General features: G+C 46.7%; 1 protein-coding gene and 1 pseudogene across 1 annotated transcript in view; one reads left to right on the plus strand and one right to left on the minus strand.

Annotated features, from left to right (window-relative positions):
• Window positions 1–24034, minus strand: part of KIAA1549L (KIAA1549 like) — a 266072-nt gene that overhangs the window by 38157 nt on the left and 203881 nt on the right. The window contains exons 14-16 of the mRNA XM_073904787.1: window positions 23336–23514; window positions 16938–17155; window positions 10674–10803 (exon numbers count right to left, since the gene is read on the minus strand). Of these exons, the coding sequence (XP_073760888.1) occupies window positions 10674–10803; window positions 16938–17155; window positions 23336–23514 (527 nt within the window). The remainder of the gene's footprint in view (window positions 1–10673; window positions 10804–16937; window positions 17156–23335; window positions 23515–24034) is intronic.
• Window positions 20586–21677, plus strand: LOC112829165 (forkhead box protein H1 pseudogene; annotated as a pseudogene).

The raw sequence follows: 24034 nt of genomic DNA on the forward strand, positions 1-24034 counted from the left end.
AGAGACTTGCACTGTCCCTCACCACCCCCCCCAACTAGAAAGTCTATAATGGGCCACTCCTCATGACCCCAGTGCAGCTCTTTCTGCCCATGGGTCTTCACGCATTAATAAAACCCCCTTCTTGCACTGAAGATGTCTCAAGAATTCTTCCTTGACCATTTGCTCCGAACCCCAACATTTTTCACATCTTTGAGGCCATTTATTCCAGAGTTTCTTGAGTTATGAGCCCCAGAATGGACAGATGTCCTACAAGCCCGTCCTTTCCAGGACACACGAGTGTGTACAACATCACATTGCCTCACCCAGGTTCTCCACTTTACAGAGTACAAGAATTTGCCCAAGGCCCTGATTTTCAGCTCCATGCTAATCACAGCTCCATTCAGCAAGGAGAACAGATTCTTTTTTTTTTTTTTTAAGATTTTATTTATTTTTTGACAGAGAGAGACACAGTGAGAGGGAACACAAGCAAGGGGAGTGGGAGAGGGAGGCAGATCAAGGAGCCCGATGTGGGGCTCGATCCCAGGACCTGAGCTGAAGGCAGATGCTTAACGACTGAGCCACCCAGGTGCCCCAAGAACAGATTCTGAACAAATTCTACAACTTCACAGCAAGGGCCCCGATACCAAGTGGAGGGCTCAGCAAGACCCATTTCTGGGCCATCCGGCCATGATGCCTTGATCTGGCTCCATGTCCATTTTTCTCTCCACCAAACAGGGTCCTTTGGGCAACACAAAATAGGGCTGCTTCTCTCCATCTGATGCCAGCTTTGACCAAGGAGGCAGAGACATGTGTACAAAGCTGCTTTTGGAAACCAAAGTCCAGGGAGTTTCCACTTCCCCTGCATTATCAGGGCCTAAGGGAAGGCAGCCGCTTCCTCCTGAGCCTACCTCTCAAGAACTTCTCTGACAATTAAGGGAGACTGGTATCCTTCAGAACAGGTAGGAGGGTTCAAATTCATGGTTTGGTGACTTGTTTTCTGCAATCGGCATGTAAATGGAATTTTTAAAAGTCTCAGCAAAATTGCAAATTTCACTGAAAGTTCCCACCCCCTAATCATGTTCATCGTTGGCTCTGTGTGCTACCAGCCCCTAGCCTTAGGTGCTTTCCCAGTCACCTCATTAATATAACAAAAGACACTTTGGGCGCCTGGGTGGCTCAGTTGGTTAAGCGACTGCCTTCGGCTCAGGTCATGATCCTGGAGTCCCGGAATCGAGTCCCATGTCGGGCTCCCTGCTCTGTGGGGAGTCTGCTTCTCCCTCTGACCCTCTTCCCTCTCGTGCTCTCTATCTCTCATTCTCTCTCTCAAATAAATAAATAAAATCTTAAAAAAAAAACATAACAAAAGACACTTTAATATGCTCATCAGGAAATTCCAAGGGCTTTGGAGCTCTGTGCCTGGAATAGTGGACGAAAACCAAATATATATTTCTTATTATAAATCACAATATCACAATGTGTGACAAAATTCCTAGCAGTCCTGAGATGTCTAGAGAGCTGGGATGGAAAAGAAACAAAAAATAGTATCCCTCTCTCCCTCATGGAATCTGTTAGCCACAGTTAAAGCAGCTGAAGTTCACTGGGTGTTTTCTAGGTGCTTTACCCGCATTAACTCACTTAATTCTTCTAACAACCCGATAAGGCAGGTGCCCTTTGCATCCCCATTTTCTAGATGAGAAAACTAAAGCACGGAGAGGTGGAGTAAACCAAATTCACGCTGCTAGAAGTGGCTGAGCTGGAATTTGAGGGCAGCCGAGCTCCAGAGGCCACGAACCTGACCATTAAACAGCACTGCTTGTTAATGTTGAGAACGAGGCGTGAGCCAGTCAATTAATTACAAATATCTTTTAGAAAAGGATTCAGCCTGAAAGTAAGCACATAAGGAAGGCTTTGGCTCCTGTGAAGCTGTTTCACTGGGCGCTTCTGAGGGGGAGCCATCCCCTGCTTTTTCTCCTCCTCCTAGCTGAGCTGGTGCCATGGGCAGCGAGGGGACAGAAGGTCAGTTTTGAGAGCCGACCCCATTCCGTAACAAAACAGGCCCTCCCTACCGCCCACTCAGATCTGCTCTTTCTCCCTTCGGGTCTTGAAAAAGCCAGCCAGCCAGCCAGGGGGCGCCTGGGTGGCTCAGTCGTTAAGCGTCTCCCTTCGGCTCAGGTCATGATCCCAGGGTCCTGGGATAGAGCCCGGCATCGGGCTCCCTGCTCGGCGGGAAGCCTGCTTCTCCCTCTCCCACTCCCCCTGCTTGTGTTCCCTCTCTTCACTGTGTCCCTGTCAAATAAATGAAATCTTAAAAAAAAGGAAAGAAAAAGCCAGCCAGACTCACAAAATCCCTTTCTCCCTCTATCTGCCCCTAAAACACAACCTCTCACTGTAGCCGGGCCTTCCCGAGCCCACAAGGAAGAGTGGTCACTGGCTCTTCACTGCACTCAACTCTAACTTTACGGAGGGCCAACTAAAGATGACAGGCGGAGACCAGAGGAACGAGCAACATGGAGGGTTATGCTGGTGTTTCTCCTTAAGAGGCCCAACCATCAATGTTCCCGGAATAGTGGATACCATAATGGCCTTGGCACGTATCCATTCCTGCCCCAGCTCCCTCGGTGAGGTCTGACTGGGTTAAACCCATCAGTGTAAGCCTCCCACCCTCATTGCTGCAGTGATGGATACACGGGGTGGGTACTTGACCTTCGGCGGCTCAGTTAGAGCAAAACCCATAAACTTTGTTTCATGGCTGGAAAAGAGAAATTCTCTCTTTCATTGGTCCATGTAGTATGTAGATGTGGGGCCCAGGCTTCTGCAGCCACTTCCTCGTAGAGCCAACCTGCGGATGAAGCTGATGCCTAAGGACGGCGCCGCACAATGCAGAGGGGATCGAACTGGAGCCCCAGTCAGACCATGCCTGGATTTACTGTACCCAATACCTTCCCTTCATCATTTAAGATCATTTCATTCGGGTTGGGTTTTCTGTTATGTTAGCCCAAACGTCCTAACCGATAACCGCTATTTAGACGGAACTTCAAACAGTAACATACATTTGTCTACACTAATTTGATAAGCCAGTCAAATCATATGTTTATATGGCTCAGAGTTATAAATCCGCCCTGTATGTTCAAGTCTCAGCTCCAGAGTCACCTCTTCTGGCTGACACACTTGTTTGTTCATTTGCTCAACAAATACAGACGCAGAATTTACTATGCGGCGGTTCCTATTCTGAGTGCTGAGGTTTCCAGGATGAATAAAACATGATTCCTGTCCTTGAGGAGTCAAACGGGGAAAATAACACAAGTAAATCTACAGATGGAAGCCCGGGAGTAAGGGCTTTGGTGGGGGTGAGTCCCACATGCTACTGGAGCACCAAGGACAGGTGCCTAAGTCAGCCCCACAGATATGGGTCAAGGAAAAGATTCTGGGGGAGAAAATGTTTGACTGAGTTCTGTAAGCATTGGCTGGATCATCGGTCCTCAACCCAGAGCAGGTTTGCCCCCAGGGTAACGTCTGGAAACATGTTGTCACAACTTTGGAGGTGCTACAGTAGCCGGTGGGAGAGGCCAGGGATGCTGTTAAACATCCTACAACGGCACAGGACAGCCCCCCCTGCCCCCACCCCCACAAAGAATTATCTAGCCCCCAAACCAACAGTGCTGAGACTGAGAAACGGTGGCTGCATGAAGTAGATGGGAAGGGATGCCTTGAGCAGAGGGATGAACACAGGCAAAGACACAGAGGTGTGAGTCCACGTGACAAACGTGGGAAGGGCGTGTGGAGCCCGAGCCAAGGGTGGGTGAGGGCGCGGCAAGCATCCGCTAGAAGGGCGTGCCTGGGCCAGCCCCCGCAGATGCGTCCTGAGCCGGGAGCTGAGGGTTTAATCTTAACCCGAGAGCTGTGGGGAGCTACCGACAGATTTGCCACAAGGCTGTGTTTTAGAAGGACTCCTCTGGCCGCTGTTTGGCGGCTTCCTGAGTGGTGAGGACTGGGGACTGGACCACCAGCATTTGTGGTCTCCCGTCCAAGTTCACTGCCCCAGCCGGCGGCACGTGTTTCCACCAGTCTCCTCTACTTGTGTGTAAAAGCGCTCGAGTGAATCCATCTTTCTCTTCTCCAGAGCGCCCCGCACAGGTAGTATGGGGGAATCACCTGCGGGGCTTACAGGCTAACGCCAGCAGAGAAAGTAGAAATCAGAGAAAGTTACAAAAAAAAAAAAAAAAAAAAAGAAAAAATCAGAGAACGTAAAACTTTGAAAGGCCCTTAAATTAACCCTGTGGCACAGCATACATGGCCCGTGTATACAATCTTACGGAGTAGTACGCGAAAAGCAATATATCATCCCTAACGTACAATAGGAATAGAATATATGCAAAAGCTAATTTTGGGGCGACATTCAAATTTTTCGCCTTGTCTTTCAGGGCCCATGTTGCTGAATTCACATACGCTAAATGGCTCCAGCACTCAGTAAATGTTGGCTAGAAGAAATGAAAGGCAGTTCCCAAGGAGTTCTCATCAGTCTGCTGGCCCCCCAGCTCCTGCAGGGGCTTGGGGGCACAGGTGGGCTGGGGAGCACACAGGGCTGGGAGGAGCTAGTGTGGCGTGCACTGCTCAGGACCATAGGACTTTCCCTCCAGTTGCTGGGCACACTGCCAGGGGCCGGCCCTCGGCTCTCAGCTGGGAATTGCCTTTGCTCTCCCTGGGCATCGGTGGGAATCGGCAGTGCCAATCCTCTCAGCAGCCATTGTCCTTGGCTAAAGAGAGCTGCCTTGCCCAAGGACACCCCGTGATGGTCCGCACTAGAGCACAAAAGGCCAGATGCTTCGCACACATTGGGAGCAACTCTGCAGGGCCATGTGAGCTTAGCTTGAGGCCTTGTAGTATCTGTACCATAGCCCAACTTTTAACTGCCTACTCCCGCTTCCTTCCCTTCCCCTACAGGCGTCCCTACCCCGAGCAGCACACAGGGGACCCTGGCCTGCAAGAGTCCGGGAGAAGCGAGATGGGTAAGCGGGCACCACGAGAAGCAGGCGGTGCCCAGAGCACAGGAATCAGCTAACATGAGCAGGCAGATGGCACCTGAGTGCTTACAACAGAGAGGAAGCTGTTTGGCTCCTGCCCAGTGGGAAACGGCCTGCATGGGAGGGAAGTCCTGGGCCTGCAGGGGAGGCCTGGCTCCAGTGAGGTCACAAGGCCATCCTGAAACCTGGCCTACTCCCTTTCCAACTTGCCAACCAGAACCCACCTCCTGCCCCCCATTGCCAAGTGGGGTTGGCATCCATCTCTGTGGGGTTAGCAGGTATCTGAACAGCCACAGCCTCGGGAGATCTGGCCTATACCACAAGGCCCCCTTCACCACCAAACCCCTCCACCTCTTTGCCTTGGGCTCAACCAGGGAGTCTGATTTCTTAGTATTAGTTATTTCCTTAGGATTAAAAGCCCTTACATTAACTTGAGATGACATAGCAAGCCAGGCTTACTAATAGCTTAAGCTAGCTGGCAGAGGTAAGAGGAAAAGATTAAAGGCTGAGCAGGGAGCACACATGTGAGACAGTTCTGCGTGGGATGCTAAGGGGCTGAAGGTGGTGAGGGCGGGGTCAACGCAAGAGCACCAAGTTCAGAGGGCAACAAGCAGGTTGCCTTTGCGGTGAAGGACCAAGTCCTCGAATCCAACCACTTGCCTCCCAAAGAAACCAAGAGCTGGTTGTACCCTTAACTGGGCACATCATGCAGTGGTAGGGCAGCCTTGCCCTTTCCTGATGATAGTCTCTGACTATCATGCCAAAGCCATGAGATGCTGGGGCAGGGGTGGGGAGTGAGGAGGAGAGACTTCTGCTAATAATATTTACCTAGAAGGCCCCAGACTTGCTATAAGCCACCACAGGCTGCCAGGGCTTTCCAGATCATATTGCCTTCCTCTGCAGATGGAACCCATCAAAACAACCGCTCTGATTCTCTAGCCTCCTTCCCTTCTAGTAACCGCTGTTCACCTGGGACAGAGGGAGCTGGCTGCCTTGTGAGCCGAGGGAGGCCAGCAAATGATGCCCAGTCACACACCACACGGTGCACCCAGGCCTTCAGCCGGTGGCTGGGGACGGAGCTCCGTGCGATGCTTTCATTTTCTTCATAGCCATCCTTGCCTCCTCTAGCTCTCCCCATGGCTTCCCAAATATCGCTCTGCCTGGTCATTCTCCTCTCATCTCTCTTGCACCTGTAGTGGGGATGGTGGGCGGGCACTCGGCAACCTCTTTGCAGCGTGCATTCCTGCAGTGCCGAGGCTGACCAGCCAACACTCACTCATGGCCCTCTGTGAGGCGGGGGCTGTGCCTGAGCCTGGGCTTCTGTCGGTGAAGGCCCTGGTGTGCAGGTCAGACTGAGTACAGTCCTTCTGCTCCCTGGTAGTTTCCGGGCAGCGCCCCCCCCCCCCCCCGCCCCCGGTCAGGGCCAGCCCTGTGGTTTTGTTCTCAGCCTCTCCCAGAACATTCTGCCAGCCCTCTGGTGATCTGGTGAGCACCTAACTCCTCATAGTCATGTTTGGTGTGTTCAAAAGGCTTGAGGTTTTCTGTTTTCTGCAGCAGAAACTTGCCTGACATAGTATCCCTTTTTGTAGGTTTATGTCTACTTCTCAATTGTGAAACCATCTGGTTTTCCACTAACATTGCCAAATGTTTCCCTGAAGAACACCTCTGGAGTGACTGGTGATTGTGGTCACTACAGTGGAACCTTCAGCATCCCCTCTTTGGAGAGGCATCAAGGGATCAATCATCCTTCTCAACATTTTCAAACCCTCTGGCCACATTTCAGGGTTTCCGGTGAAGTCTTTGTGAGCACCGCAAGGTGTGGAGCTTTGACGAGGTGCTGGAGGGAAACCTAAGGGAAGGAGCCTGCAGAGGTCTCCACTTCTAGAGGGGAGCATTCATTTTCAAAGGTATAATTCAAACATTCCATTTGAGTCTCCCTCAGAGCCAAGGCACTTAGCTGAACCCATTCCTGTCACATTTTAAAATTCCAAACACAAATCGAGGTTGAAGAGGTGCATTTGTATTTCCAGGGAATGATTTGATTATTCCTTGTCCTCTGGAAGCAAAGGTTGATTCCTCAACGACATAAAGGGATTACTAATTTGCCTGATCGAGGGAAAAATCACTTGGATCTTTATTCTGCCTGAGAATTCACATGCGGGGCATTTTCTTTCCCCCCCTCACCACTTCATTATTTTCTATATGACTTTTATTCAGAAAATAACATTTTAAAAAATACTTTGAAATAGAGGTATTTTTGCTTTTAAATATCAGACTGACATTATCTTTTCTACCTGCTTCATGCACTGGGAGGAATTCATTTCAATGCCAAAGTTAGTTTAAAGATCTGGTCTGGCCATCTTTCTAAAATCATGCCTTCATCTAAAGGGGGTGCCGCCTTCTAGAAAATTACCAGCCAGGTGAGCCACAGAAACCACCAGGAGTGTGTTGCATCCCTTAGCTGTTAGGGGGACCAAGAGGTTAAGAATTGTTGCTGCAAAACACAGTGATCCCCACACCTCTTGGAGCTGAGAGTCTCTCCTGGGCAGGTCCCAAAACATCCTGCTCTGTGCAAACATTTTCAAACAATCCAGGCTGCCCTCAGTCCTGGGGCTAAGATCTGCCTGTGTGTTCTGTGTGTGTGTGTGTGTGTGTGTGTGTGTGTGTGTGTGTGTGTGTTTGCTTCTTTATTTATTTACTCATTTATTTTTATATGCAGCCTTTCCTGTAGGGATTCTAATGCGGTCAGCTTTGGAGAAATTAAATCAGTCTCCCAGTGCTCCTGTTTCTACATGTCAAGGAGCAGGTCCCCCCTAATGCTCCCTAATCTGGCAGAAATGACTAGAAATCTGGGCCTGGCTTCAAGATCTCCAGACCCAGTAGGAAGAATGACATGCTTCCAACTGCCTGACCTGTTCACTGCTGGGCTAATGGATTCTTTGGTTAGAGGTGCCCTAGCATTTTTGGAAAATCAGGAGTTCAAAAAATGAATGCTTTGTTTAAAGCCATGACTGTCGTCTTTTCCTCCTTTATCTGCAGGTCCATTTTTTGCTTGAGTTATCTGTGCAAGAATTCTTGTGAGACCTGCCATCCAGCCTCTTCCTGAGATCAGAAGTATAGGACATACAATCATGTGAAGACAAATATACAGAGTGATGGGTTTTTATGGAAGCCCTACTGCATTGTGGTTAAGAGGGAGGCTTTGGAGTTGGGTAGACAAATGATGTAACTGCTCTGTGCCTCGGGTTTCCTCATCTGTACAATGGGTGTAAGGAAGGTACCTACCTCACTGGTGACTGTGCAAATTCCATTAGATAATTCACATAAAAAGACTATAATAGAGCCGGTCTATCCTGTACAGTCAGTAAATGATAGCTACTTTTCATAGGATCAGCACAAAAGGTACGGGAATAAGAAACAGGAAGCAACTGCACTCTTACAGACAACAGTCATTAACCATTTTTAAAACTGGTCCCTAGATGATCATTTTGTCTTAAGGAAGCTTATCTGCTTATGTTTTTGAGACCACATGCAATTCTCAAGACATGTATATTTAAGAAAAATCTGTTAGAATGCAGTGGGCTTCCCTTAAAGCAACCTATAACTGGAATATTTATGCATGTTTGTGAGGGGTGAGCAACCTCCTTTTAAAAATCATCTCTCTTGGGGTGCCTGGGTGGCTCAGTCGGTTAAGCGTCTGCCTTTGGCTCAGGTCATGATCCCAGGGTCCTGGGATCGAGCCCCACATCGGGCTCCCTGCTCAGCAGGAAGCCTGCTTCTCCCTCTCCCACTCCCCCTGCTTGTGTTCACTCTCTCGCTGTGTCTCTCTCTGTCAAATAAATAAATAAAATCTTTAAAAAAAATAAAAAAATCATCTCTCTCCTTCTGTTGCTGTAAGTAATGTACTAACAAAGCATTCTAAAAGTATTAACTCACTACTGCAAGTCATGGCATAGTCTATGTTAAAAAAAAAAAACTGCACTGTTCTCTCTTCAAGACTAATAGGGAAACTATTCTATATCCTCAAACTGTAAAGATGTCTGTGCCTAGAATCTCACAAGAGATCCATTAATTCCAATCTTGGAATACATTAAGAATCCTATCATATACCTTAGGTATGTCTGAGCAAAAGAAGTCCCCCAAATTAGGCACTTAGGAAGAATATTCACTGTTGGTAAGGAGAGATTAACTGGAAAATTCAAATATCTGATTTTTAACCAACTGAGCCACCCAGGCGCCCTCAAATATCTGATTTTTAACCACAGGCTGATTATCAAATTGCTGACCGGGTTTAGTATAAAAGATATTTTTATGAAGAGAACAATTAATGTTGAGTAATTTCACCCGGAGGGAAAAAAAAAGATTCATCCAAAGCATCTAGAATTTTATAAAACTAAACTATCAATTTGTTTTATATGAAAAAGAGAAACAGAAATAAAAGATAATCATGACCAACACAAACATCAAGTTTAAGTGTAAGAAATTCAAATTAGGTAAAATATCTGTTTTTTTTTTAAAGATTTTATTTATTTATTTGACAGAGAGAGACACAGCGAGAGCAGGAACACAAGCAGGGGGAGTGGGAGAGGGAGAAGCAGGCTTCCCGCTGAGCAGGGAGCCCGATGTGGGACCCAATCCCAGGACCCTGGAATCATGACCTGAGCCGAAGGCAGACGCTTAACAACTGAGCCACCCAGGCGCCCTAAAATATCTCTGTTTTTAACAGAACAATTAAAATCCCACTTTAAGCTTTTGTGGCAAACAATGACCAATCCTGAGGGGGGGGAAAAAACCTTCTTGCCTCAAATTAGCATGGTATATTTAAGAAACTGAGTGTCATTTTCAAATTACAACCTCACAGATTACAACAAAACTTTATCCAGACATTTTTGAATCATAATTCTTGATACAAAAAAATTTTATTTGTAACTAGAGAAATGTTTGAGGAGAATAGGAAAGAAATCTTTTTCATAAAATTTGAGTAGGTTTAAGGCTATCTGATATTCTGGGGCAGGGTGAAGCATTGTCGAACACCTCCTCAGAGTAGCGTTTGCATGAGCTCATGGATGCAACTACATTAACAGGATGTGAGCCAGTGGATTTGAGACACCACCTTGTAGCTCCTCATCTGGGGAAGTTTGATGGCATTAGAACAATTTCTGCCATTTGGAGACATGACTGCACATAAGCATGGTTTTCATCATATGAAATCACCAAATCGCTCTGTTGGACATCTGATTATTTCCATGGCATATTGAGGAGTTATGAAATCAGGAACAAATCCAATTTCTCAACACTGTTATGGATTAAAAGAAGCCTGTGTTCAAATGAATTCTAACCCACAGCCGTGGTTCCTACTGAGTTTTAAGGACAGAGGGAAAAAAAATTAAGGACATTTTGAATCGCTGTTGACTTAACATCAATACTGTACTGTTCATAAAATGGTTGGATTTAGAAATCAAAACCCTTTTAGCAAGAATTTGTTACTCTGACACATTCCAAGTCATCTTACTCTGCAAAATAGGTAACAAGGAATCATAAAATAGAAAACATTTTAGTGCACTTTTAAATTCTACAAAGATACAGTAAAGTGAAACATTATGGGATGCTCTCTCACCTTTGTTTTCAGGGAAAAGCAAAGCCTGTATTCACCTTAGCCCTGCAGAGACTTACATCATATCCGCTATTGCGGATCCCACGCCGGGGTCGCTCCCGAGTCACCAGAAGGTCCATCTCTGTTTCCCCCGGACTTGGGCTGTTCAGAGACTGCCGGCTTCGGTAGACAGAGTTCTTCATCTGTTGCCTGAAGAAAATTCAACAACTGTTATGATGCAGCAAATGCCCTGACAGATGGAATTCTCCACTGATCCAAACTACAGGCAACCAATGAAAGGTTTGGATTTGCCTTGCAGATCTCAGTATTCATGTGATTTGTTCTCTGGCCATCAGAGGCCAGAGGAATAGTGGAATCAAAGTTTGGTTTTTTTTTTGTTGTTGTTGTTGTTGTTGTTTTTCCCAGATGCTGTAACCATTTGGCTTAATTGTCAATACTCTTCTTATGGAAACCAGGTAATGATAATCAATTGCAATGCTACAACTTCATGTGAAATTCTGCCGCCAGCAAGGTCAGGGGCTCTCCCTTGACCTCTAAACTTGCTTTTGTTGACTGTTGACTCAGCAGCCTGTTGTTCCTATTAATCGTTCTGATTTCATGCAGGGTTCAAAGACGTGTTAATAAACCCTGCAGTTAATGGGCCACTTAATACTGTGGCTGTTGATAGATTTCCTTTTCTACCTTCCCCACAGGGGATTTCTTTCTGGGCTAAGGAGCCATGAACCAAGAGGCAGTGTGGAGCTCAGCCACCCACCCATCCATCCATCCATCCATCCATCCAATATTTACTGAGTGCCTACCAGGTGCCAGGCACTGTAGAAGATGATAAGGATCCACAGTGAGCCAGACAGACATGGCCCTGCTCTCCTGGAGCTTCCATTCTAATGAGGGAGACAGACAATTCACATGATTATTTCAGAGGATAATGAATGCTGTTACGAAAAATAAGATGTGACAGAGGATGGCTAAAATGGGGGACAATTTTAGAGAGGGGACAGTTCAGCTGAGACCCAAAGAGAGCCAGTCACAGGTCAATTCTTACACAGAACATTCCAAGCCCAGGGAGTAGCACGTTGAGAGGCTCCACTCTGCTCCCTTGGGAAAGACATACGTTTGTCACCACTGTTTACATTTGCCATTAGAGGAATCTTTTTGAGGAGGAAGAAAGAAACAGGAACGTAACGAGGGCTGTGGCTGTGCTTTTCTTCTTCCACACGAGGCAACTCTTACAAGTGGGGAGTGAGGCCCAATGGGGATGGGTGGTTTCACATGGTACTGCAGCGTGACAAAAGTGGCTACTTCCCTCCTGGCCAACAGTATGTTTCTCTGTGAACAACTGGCATTTCAGAGCATCTGTCTTCAGAGGATTCCCCCAAACACCACCTGTTTTATGTCTCCATCCTAAGATTCTACTCATTCATGGGTTGAAGGTGATGAGGTTACATTATTTATTCCCAGTGACTATGTGGGAAGCCAGAAACCTGGCAGGTAGACGTATACACACCTTTTCATGATCACACACCCGGTTAGTCATAGCATGACAGTCACACGCTGTTAGCTTAGAACAGATATTAGAACTCCCAAGGCAAAACACTACCCTTGCAATTAGCCTGGGGAATAAAATAGACACTATTAGACCTACCCCCTCAACATGAGGTGCTTACGCCTGTTTAGAGAACCTCTGTGATCTCTGCTTGCCTGATACCCATGATGACCTTCTTTTGGTAGGAACACTGTGATGTTCTTTGGAAGCTACCCTTCCTGCAGAAGTTGGCCTAGAGAATCAAGCATCATATGCCCATGGCCACAATGATTGGTCAGAGGATGGGCACATGAGTTGGTCCCAACGAGACTGAGTCTTAGGGCTTTCACTAGAGCAACCAGAAAAGAGACATTCTCTTGGCCTTGAAGTTTCTGAGAAGATAGGATATAGGTGGGAGGTTGTTGGCAGCCAGTTTGCCACTATGAGGTAATAGTCTGGCGAGGAACAAGCAGAGTGATAAGGGGGACATTGTAAGAACCCTTGGATCTATTCATGCCTGAAGCCTTGGCCTTTCATGTTCAATGACAAATTCTCTTTTTATTTAACCAGTTTGTTCTGGATTGCCATCAGTTTCAACCCAAAGAATCCTGACTAATATAGGAGCTTAAACCTAATATTATAAACTGTGCCCTATGGTTATCTGCTATTAAAAGCTTCCTTTAGGAATGGAGCACAACCTTGTGAAACAGAGTGATTCACACTTTAAGGAAGACCCCCCCCACAAAGAATTCTCATCCTTGACCTAATTACAGATCACTCTTTGAAAAAGCAGACTTCACAACTGTCCTGAGATTGCCAATTAACCCATTTAGAAAAGATTTACTAATAAGGGTGGTGGGGGAGTAAACACTAGGATTAGCAACTGACATTTAAGTAGCCTATTTTGGAAGTATTAGAAATACAATAGCAGGACTGTGTGAGCCCTTTCAAGAACCATGAACGTGGGTGAGAACTTAGACATTGGGGTGCACTCCAGTCTCCTACATTGAAGACAATGTTCCATTATGAAAGCCAGCTTAAAGGCTGCTATTTAACATGGATCTCAATGGACCAGACCACTCATGTGTGCCTGGTGCGTAAGCAACTACTTAGAATTAAATTAGGCTCTTGGGTAGAGAAATTACTTATTTTAATCAAATAGAGTTCCCTTAGGTATATTCATTTCTTGTGGCGTTTTGCTATATTCTTTAAAAGTTAATAAATTTTGAAACTTGCAAACTTGAAACTTTTTTTTTTTTTTTAACCTCTGAAAACATTGCTGGGTGGATAGCGATAAATTTTATTTGCACTTTTAGGGGCTTTTTCATCCGAGGATAGTTTAAGAAAGTAGTTCCCAAACTGTGTTCTACAGAAATCTAGGTTTCCATAAAGATGAAATGTAGCCACTGAGGAGGAGCAGCTCTGCTTCCATCAAAGTAACTCCATCTTTATGAGTTATTGCCTTAGGTTGGGTTCCCCTGGAAGCAGGCTCTGTGATGATTTGAGTACAACTAGTTTACCTGGGAAAGGGTTCCAGGAAGCACAAGTTGGGAAGCGGAAAAATGAGAGAGAGAAGGGAAGGACGCCAATAGAGGGTATGAAATAGTACTTTGGGCAACTGGGGCTCAAGCTTACTGGAGAAGTATGAGGAATAGCTGCGTTAAAAGGTAGGTTTTACTTTGTTTAGGTGTGGCCAAGACCAATAGATCAGGAGGCCGCTGCCATGGAAAAGAAAGCTTGTTGTACTCACCATTCCAAGGGGAAGGGGCCTGCCGCGGGGCGCTCCATGGGGAAGCACCAGGGTCAATCACAAGGCAGTAGCAATGAGGGGGAAATGTGAGCAAGAGGCTTTCTTGTGCTTTCTTGGGGAAGGAACAGGCAAGGAAGGGTAAACAGGCTTCGGCGTGGATTGCTGGAATCATTCCAGCCGTCTCTGGGGCAGAGGGGCTGTTCCTAGTTGTATGGTACCCAGCCTGCAGGTGATTAGGGCAGGGGGATTGGAGCCCAGAGTGGGAGAACCCTATGTGAAGGAGAAGGTTAGGGCATTGGCTCTGGCTTGTTTGGTTCCCACATAAAAGGCGCACTTGCAGGCGAGCTCTGTACTGTTTCAGAAATGGCTAGATGGCCCTGGGAGGGGCAGTTTCTCCAGAGTCGGCCAGGCCCCAGATGTCAAAGCCTCAAACACAGAAGCTAGAAAATGTGGTTATTACGACAGTGTAGCTTACACTTCAGAGTTCTCCCGTCAGGGTGTTTACTCATCAGCTCCCATCTGCCATTGACTGAAGCTGCTTGGGAGCACATTAACTACACTGCATTTCCGGTGGGGGCTGCTGGGAAAAAGCCCTCGGATTGCAGTCATAGATGCCTGCAGGAAGTAGGATGCTGCTGGATGCGGGATGCACAGAGCAGTGGGAGCCAAGGGACTCTGTGGGGAGGGGGCTCTGCCAGCATCTTTGTCAGTTACACGACGTCCTTTGTGCCTCTGGATAAGAGTTTATAACATAAAAATGGGGGTGTTCTTCTGACTTTAAAGAAAAAGCTGTGAAGACTCTTTCAAAAGATGTGGGGATGAGTAAACATTTGGAACCTAAATGATGTCTTTGATTTGATCTAATTGAGGTCTCAGGGTAAAATCCTGGTTACTGATGCTGTCCCTGGACTGGAGGTAACAGGTAACTCCAATGTGTGAGAACAGACACCACACACTTGGCGGCAGCCCCTGGAGTCAACGGCAGAGTGTGACAAGAATGACACCTCAGAGCTTACCAAGTCACCGTCATTTTCTTTTTCTCTGTGAATCCTTTGCTTCCCAGCCCCATCCCTTGCTGAACTCATCTCCATTCCTATCCCCACCTCACCCAATTTGTGGTCTTACATATTTTTCCCTTCACTGGCTGAAAAAATTTTAACATTATTTTTTGAGTTATTCAATCATTTCTTCCATAGACATTCATGGAAAATGGACTACACACTCAGAACATCAGCAGGCCAGCAAGGGGCCTTGAGGATCCGGCCTGAACTTTTGCTGGGCAGTGGGGATGCATCTCTATGGGGAAAAAAAAAAGTTGTGTCCATTCTCCTTATAAAAAGCTTCAACCACAATTTCTTATGTATTTCCCAGATAATGTCCAAGCTAAGTTCCTCTTATTTGCACATGATCTTTGATTCATTTTCCAAGTGGCAGCAGGAAACCCGGGAAAAACAAACCCCTGCCCTGGTCTATAAAAGACTGCTGAACTACAAAATCCCCAAGTGTGGCATAAAAGCTAAAGAAACCGCCAGCCTTCCTATAAAATCCATACCTTTCTTCTTTTACCATTACCAACATGGCGACACATGTATTGTGAGCCCTGTCAAAGTGTGATTTTTGTAGCATTAGCTTATCATACTGATTGAATCTAATTAGAAGCATGGTAAATGAAGCACTGGTTTAAAATTCCCTCTTTATTAAAAATAAATTATGTCAATTCCATTAATAAAATTGAGCCCCACCTCCCAGCTTGATTTTGTGGCTTCCATCCAAGCCTGTCAATGGCTGCTCAGGCCAGGAGCTGTCCTGTCTCACCCCATTTGCGGAGGGTGCCTCTGCCAATCCGATGTATGGGGTGGATTAGAGAGCTGGCATGCCCAAAGCCAAGGAGCTGTTGTCAAGGAGAATGTATATTTGAAAGGGATGGTCTCAAACCATGAAAGTGCTTCCAAGGAGGTGCTTTAGGGTGGGGTGGAAAAGAAGAAAGATGGTCATATTTAGCTTTGCTAGCCTCTTCCCCTTTACCCAGTAGGTGAGATCACTCTCTGCTTAGTTAGCAACAAAGCTTGGGATATTGCTGGGGTGCCTAGGTGCTTAATCGGTTAAGTGTCTGACTCTGGATTTCAGCTCAGGTCATGATCTCAGGGTTGTGGGACTGAGCCCTGTGTGAAGCCTCCGTGCTCAGTGGGGAGTCTGCTTGAGATTCTCTCTCTCCCTCTGCCCCTCCCCCTGCTCACTCTCTCTCTCTCAAATAAATAAATAAATCTTAAAAAAAAAAAAAGTTTGGGGATGATACCAATTCAAACCGCTGGGCCTGACCTTCCCTCTGAGGCCAGGGACGATCACATGGCAAACACCCATTGCACTTGTGAGTAACAAACTTCTGGGATAGTTATCTTTTTTCTCTCATCAGACATTAAGTCCCACGAGGGTGGAGACTGGGCTGTCTTACCCACCATAAAACGCTGAATGGGTGGAATGAACGAATAAATGCATAAGACAAAGCATACATGACCATGAGAGCATTCAGCAGCTTGCAAGGTGCCTCATACATAGCAGGTGATGATAAATGTCAAATAAATGGACAAATCCACGAATTAAAGAGATGAACCCAGCACAGAGCTCTGAGTAGCTGCGCAGTAAGTACTTACTGAAGCTGAATGAAAAGGTGAGGCATGAAATTTGCATTTCTTATGCAAGAGCCACTAATTAATTGAAAAATACAATGTCCCTTGATCTGGAAGTTGCATAAAATTATGTCTTCACCCAACTCTGAAATGGCTACTGGTTTGGAAATATTACTGAACTAAAGGACAATTATGGTTGTTTGCCCAAGTATTTTTTTTTTTTAATGGCTTCAATTTTATTTTTTTCTAAACTCATTATGGAGCACCAGCTCACACATACCAGCATGGTCCAGATCAGCAGCCAGCAAAGATCACAGTCCTAAGGTAACAGAGCGAGGGACCAGGGCTGTGTTACCCAAGGCACCCTCCGCCCTCATCCCACTAACAGTACAGGGACCATCAGAGAATCCCTTAGATGCTGTACCTGTTTTTAGACTCAGCAAATGGGGCGGCCAGTTCTGGCTCTGGATCCAAAACATGCTCGATTTCCTTTTGGGTTTTCTCGTACATCTTTCTCCTTTCTGTCTGAGCCTTGCTCGTCTCCACCGGGGGGAAGTCGTAATAGCCCTTCCTCTTGGCTTTGAGGCGCAGCTTGTTCCGATAGTGCTCGATGTCTGACTTCTGCTTCAGGGCTTTGTTCACCTGGGGAGAGAGAAAGTCTTAGGCCCACATCCAACCAGGCATGGTCAACAGATGGGAGGTTTTCATCAGGTCACAACTCCTGTAAAAGTTGTCCTAGGCTTCACCTCTGGTCCTTTGAGCCAGCCCGATCCACTTGTGTCCCATTCCAAGACCAGCCCACAATAGTGAGCCACAAACAATATGGAGCCTGACACTCACCTAAGCCACTTGGACCTTCCATCACGGGCTCCTTCTCCCTAGTCTACCCAAGTCTGCTCAGGCCTTTGTAGTGTTGGGCTAATCCTACCTAAACCCTTTTGGTTCCCCTGTCTGGGAGCTTCCGACTTGGAAGCCCAGCTGGATCCTGGTGCCCCACTTCTAGCTCCAGCCCTGAGGAACCCAATGTCCTCCCCTGGCCATTTAGCTGATGCCCAGCTGGATAAGACAACCAGTTCCTGAAGAGGCTGAGTTGGGATGAGTGGAGGGAGAAGGCAGAGCGGACATCCTGTTCCCAAGGTCTCTCTGCTCTACCAACCTGCATTTAAGAGCTTATTTTTGTCAATCTGTGTCTTTCTTGGGATATAGGTAATTTTGAAGCCTCGTATGGCCGCTCATGCCAGTTAGTTCCTACTGGATAGGGCAAAGCCACTCTGGTCATATAGAAAGTAACATGGCCAACACACCTTCTGACCTGTCAAAGATACAAGCAGATGCTACGCTAAATAAATAACAAACAATAAGGATGTTACACCCACAAACGGAGCTGACCAATGAAATCAGCCTGACACCTACTGGATGATATGGAGGACCATTAGTGCTGTTTGCAATCAGACTGGACTATATTACTATAACCATGGATAGTGTTGTTATTATATTCTCTTTAAAATAATCTTTAAAAGAGTTTTCTATAATTCATAAACAAAATTCATCCAGTGATAAGATATAGATTAACCTACAGAATGAGGCACTAGGTTCACTAACACAAGGCTCCACCTTAGATGTTTTATGTCTACAGCATATTTTTTCTGACTTTTGCAAAGATCTCCCCACCCTGGGCCCTAATGATATTTTTAGGCTTGTAGCATTTCACAGGTCTTAACTAGTCAAGAGAAGAAGTTAGGATGACATCCTCTGAGCCAGGAATCCCATTTCTGGAATCTCTCCTTAAGCAATATTCCAAGAGAGCCTCAAAGTCAGAGATGATTACTGATCACCAGTAATCAGACATATCAGTATCAAGTGCTTGATACCCACAAAAGGGCCCATCACCCCTGTGGTTATGCCAAAAATGCATAACTGCAATCCAATCATAAGAAAACATAAGAAAACCCACACTGAGGGACACGGTCCATGATAACTGGCCAGTATTTTTCAAAAGAGTAATGGTCACCAAAGACAAAGAATGGTCACAAAGAAGGACTGAGGAACTGCCCCAGACTGGAGGAGACATGACTAAATGCTGTGTGGGATCCTGACCCGGATCCTGGAACAGGAAAGGGACATTAGTGGGAAAACCAATGAAATTCAAATGAGGTCTGTAGATTAGTCAATCATAGAGTACAAATGTTAATTTCTTGGGTTTGGTAATTATTCCATGGTTATGTAAGATGTTTACACTCAGGGTAGCTAGGTAAAGAGCCAATGGGGTTCTCTGTACTGTTACTGCAACTCTTGGGTAAATCTAAAATTATTTCAGAATAAAAAGGTTTAAAAGTCAAGCATGAAATTACTCAGATAAAATAACCAGAACCAAAACTAAAACCAAAAATTACCTGGAAGATTTGAACAATGGGTGATCAGTTTTCCAATCAATGGTATACCTACTCAACTAAGTCATTAACAATGATCATCCCAAAGACAATAGCAACAACTGCAAATGTTTAAGATATAAGATGGAGGGGCACCTGGGTGACTCAGTTGGTTAAGCATCTGCCTTAGGCTTCAGGTAATGATCTCGGGGTCCTGGGCTCGAGCCCCGCATCGGGCTTCAGTGGGGAGCTGGTTTCTCCCTCTTCCTCTGTCACTCTTTCTCTCAAATAAATAACAAAATCTTAAAAAAAGATGTAAGATATAAAGTTGTCTGTATGAGATTCTAAACTATACATGAGTTTGATCTAAAGTCTGGGGAGAAGGTACAGAAAATAAAAACAGGATATGTTAGGGTAGTGAGATTGATTTTTCTTTTTTCCTCTGAACATTCTATGTGGTTATTATGTTTTCTTTAAAATAATCTTTGAAAGAATTACCTACAATTCATAAAAGGAAAATTTATGGCTTTGAGGTTATGGTTTCTTCACTGAAATAAGCCAACCATAAGATAAGAAGGAAGAAAATTATAAGACAATCTGCCTTAAATGCTACAAAGCAGCAAATTACAGAGTACAGTTCAGGGCTCTTTTCCAATCCAAATGCCAGCAAGGTCCATTCCTTTAACTACCAAAATGTAACAAGTATCCATTTCTGGACAGGCAAATGCTCATCTGTGTTCTTTCTGGGAGAGGGTGATGGGCCTGGCCGAAAGAGGGAGTTGTATTTAAATTTAGCTGAGATCTAGAGTATGTCCCCATGACATTCACATCACGAAGCTGGGGTGAAAAGATCCAGGCATGGCAGCCATTATCTAGGTCCATACTGGGTAGACGTCCTAATCAAGAGCAGTTACCAGTTTATTAGTGACAATCTCAGAGGCCTCTAATCATTGGGCTTGTGTGTCAGGTGGCAGAATTGTACCTAAGGAAAGATTCAGTGGGTATGATTGGCTTTGAGAAGACATAAAGTTTCCCAAATTATAGAACCAAGGAACATAAGATGATAAATGATCAATGAATCCTCACTTATTGGCTGACTAATTAATAATAATAATAATAATAATAATAATAATAATGTACTGATTGTGTGCTAAGCACTGTTCTAAGTGTTTCACTGATATTAACTCATTTGATCCTCCCAATAGCCCCATTTTACACATGGAAATACTGAGGCATTGAGAAATGAACTAACCTGCCTAAGGCCACATAAATAGCAAGTAGAAGAACTTGGCTTCAAATCCTTGCAGCATGGCTTGAGAGTCTGTACTCTTTTAAGCACAATGTTATTTTTCACTGATGGGCCACAGTAAGTCAAAGAGAGGGAAGGAGCACTGTACAGGGAGCCAGGGGGCCTGAACACCATATCAGGGCTATCACAATAACCACAGTGTGATTCTGAGCAAGCTACTTGACCCTCTGGCCTCAGTTTCTTTGTCTAAAATATGAGGAAGTGGAAAAAAAAAAAAAAAAAACTATGAGGAAGTTGGCATAGAAATGCTCTGTAAGTCCATAACCAGTGAAGTTCTTTTTAAAAATTGATGACCCTTGGGCCTCAGGCCCCCAGCCCCACCTCACCATGCTGCCCCACTGCCCTGTGCCCTCCATGGGGCCAGGCCCCTGCCCACACTGCTGGCCTCCCCTGCATGGAGACCTGCAGCAACCCATGCCTGGGTCTTCCCAGGTGGGAGTTGTCCTCCTACCTCCCAAGAGGAGGAGGAAGGGATACCTGTGGCACAGCAAGCACCCCCTGCATTGCCTCGCTGATCCAGTCCACACCCTATCCGTCGGGCCCGGGCCACATCCCCCTCTTCAGGAAAGACTAGAAGGGGCTGGGAGGGTTCCATCCGCCACAACCTCTCCTCCAACTGATGCTTCTGCAAGGTGCCTAAAGATCCTGTGAAGCTCTAGGCCAAGGGCAACGTCTGGGTGGTCACCGTGGGCCTGATCCCAGCCCAGGTGCTGCGGTGGCAGAGCATGGCGCCGTGCGGGGAGCGTTTGCCAAGGACCCTACCGGCTGCCCAGTGCTCAGCCACCACTCGGTGAGGGCTTCAGCATCAAGTCTTTGCTGGGGGGCCCTGGGATGGGGTGCCATGGAGCAGCCCAGGTCCAGCCGGTTCTGGGTACAAGAGGGAGGAGGCAGTGCCCACTCTACTCCTGCCCTCTGAGCGGCCACTGGGGCCCCTCTGCCCCCTCCCCAGGCCCAGCAGAGCAGAGGGGGAGACTTCCTGGGGGGGGAGGCCCATCCCTCTCCCCTGAGCCCAGAGCCTGGCCCCGCCACTTACTGCAGGGTGCCCAGGCCCTGAGGGACTGTCTGGTGGGAGTCACAGGGCCTCACTTTGGGGCGCTGCCCACCGCCTTCTTGTCCATCTACACTCGCAGTGTGGTAACACCCGTGGCCCCACTACCACCCCACATTCCGCCCCCAGTGCTCACCCCTTCAACCAGCCCAGTCTACTGGGGGGTGGCCCCTGAAGCCCATGGCCCCCCGGGTTGCTCTGGGATCTTGATGCTCTCTCCTCCAGGGGGTGCGACTCAACAGGAGCTTCTGTCATGTGTGGGTCAGCCACTCCCGGGACCCGGCTGCCTCCACCCCAGGTTGGCTCCTCTCCTGGCACAGCCTTCGAGGCTCCCAGGGCAGGGGTGCTTCCCTTTCCCAGCCTTTCCCGCCACCATTGGCTGGCTGGGAAAGCAAAGCCAAGAGGACCAAGAGTTGTCTGTGGCCACAGCAGCCTTGAAGCCCAAGGCCTCAGCAGTGCTGAGAACCCATGACGTTTACTGGACCACCCCACAAAGGGCTGGGGTTGGCCCCGCACCGCCCTGGCCCTGACGCTCAGTCAGGCCTTGCCTACCCCCAGGGGCAATACTGGAAGGAGTGGGGCTTTGCTTGGAGTAGCCCCTTCCCAATCCCACTTTCTCTGGCCCTCTCAGTCCATCTAACCTTCCTTCTTTCCATCCATCCATCACCATGGGTCGCTCCCTCTTCCTGGCTCCGGGCTGGGCAAGGGAGAACCTGATGGTGGGTCCAGCCTGAGGTCCTGTCCTCCCACATCTGCCTGGGAATGAGATGGTGCCTTTTTGGGGAAAGGAAATCAAGACTCTCCTTGGCTTTGGTGGTGGTCCTGGGGAGGATAACAGTAAAGGAGTAGACCCCTCCTCCCCCCAAAACTGATGAACCTCAACCCATCACACCTTTAGGCCAGCTTGGTCTTCCTGTCCTGAAAGCAAGAGGAGCTTTCTGAATCAGGTTTATACGTGGCCTGCAGGGAGGAATGAAGATGAGTCCCTGATATGGTTTACAATGCCCAGGTGTATAGGGGCCTGGCATGTTCCTTGAGGTGTGATGGGAAAAACACTTTAAACCTTGGAAATCTCCACTGGTTGTAGGTAACAATAGCAGAGTACAGACAAATGAAATGAACGATCAACAAAACAGCTGGACAAGAGAGAAAAACCAAAGCATGTGTGTACCCACGTGTAAAGTAGATGCCCACATGTAAGGTAGATGCCCACGAGCACTTTCCACATGCATGATCTTAAAAACTCATAAACATTTTCAGCCCACTGGCCATTCTGCTGCAAGGGATGGAGGAATGTCGGATATTCTCTACCTAACTTCCTCTCCTGCTCTTCTCTCAACTGCCCATACCTACTATCCATCCATCCACCTGTTTTCTTTGGTCAAATCATCATTCTCTGGAGCATGTTACAAAATTTTTTCAGACTCAAGGGAAAACTGATTAACATCCTGATGTGCATTGATATCATCCTGGAAGCAGGCAAAGGGTTGTTTCAAGCTGGCTAAAAGGAGTAAAAGTCATTTCAAAGCCTCTGTAGTAGGCCACATTCCTGTCTGTATGACACTATCTTCTCTGGTCCTTTATCAGTTCGAGCCTCTTTCATCCTACCACAACTGGCATCCCATAATGAACAGGTTAAGAGTGTTACCAAAGAAACCAGAAGGTGGTGTGTGTGTGTGTAAGGGGATGGGGAAGAATTTGTGATGTTTCTCTTCATAACTACAGTTAAAAAAAAAAACAAAAACAAGCGATTTTTAAGTAAACTCTGTCCTCAATGTGGGGCTTGAATTCCCGACCCCAAGATCAAGTGTCTCACGCTCTACCGACTGAGTCACCCAAGTGCCCCCATAACTACAATGTTTAAAAAGTCCCCTTGGGCTTCCTGAGAAAGGCAAAAATGATTAAAAAACATCACCCAACAAACTCATTTTGGGTGACTTGCATCCTGATTGATGCTACTGAGGCCTGTACACACAGAGGTAAAAATGACCAATAGAGTCCCATACACTGGACAGAACCTGCAACCAGTATGCCCAGCTGGTGTTCCTTAGTCTGAATTCCCGGAGGCCTGGCTGTGCTGGTCCCCAGACGCTCACCTCACCGTTGAGGGCTGCCGACTCCTGGCTCCTGTCTGATGTGGGATGCACCACGGGGAGGGCTGTGGGTTTTACTGCAATGAGCTGCACAGATCCAGAAGATGTGTCAAAGGGATCGGCAGCCGCCTTGCCAGAGTTGTCAAAAAGCACCGCTCCTTCCTCTTCATCACTTGCCGGCACTGAAGCACAACATAAACACATGGATTTTTTTTATTGTGTAGGGATGCTGCATGATCGTGGGGGAATTTGTGTAAGGCTCCCAGACTAAGGACATTACATTACTCAAAGTGACCCCAGGAACAACAGCATCCAGTTCTGTGCCAAGGGCTCCCTATTGTTCAAGGATTTCTCTTAAATTTAAGATCTATACTGTTCATTCCTCCACTGTATTATCAATGTGTAGGAAAGAATAGTAGAAGTTTGAATTTATTTTTTTATTATGTTATGTTAATCATCATACATTACATCATTAGTTTTTGATATAGGGTTCCACTATTCATTGTTTGCATATAACACACAGCGCTCCATCCATTCAGTACGTGCCCTCTTTAATACCCATCACCAGGCTAACCCATCCCCCCACCCCCCTCCCCTCTAGAACCCTCAGTTTGTTTCTCAGAGTCCATAGTCTCTCATGGTTCATCTCCCCCTCCGATCTCCCCCCCTTCATTTCTCCCTTCCTACTATCTTCTTCTTCTT

The sequence above is a fragment of the Callorhinus ursinus genome, unplaced genomic scaffold, assembly GCF_003265705.2.
Source record: "Callorhinus ursinus isolate GAN/ISIS: 27379988/994484 unplaced genomic scaffold, GSC_fseal_2.0 scaffold21, whole genome shotgun sequence".
In the NCBI taxonomy this organism is placed as follows: Eukaryota; Metazoa; Chordata; class Mammalia; order Carnivora; family Otariidae; genus Callorhinus; species Callorhinus ursinus.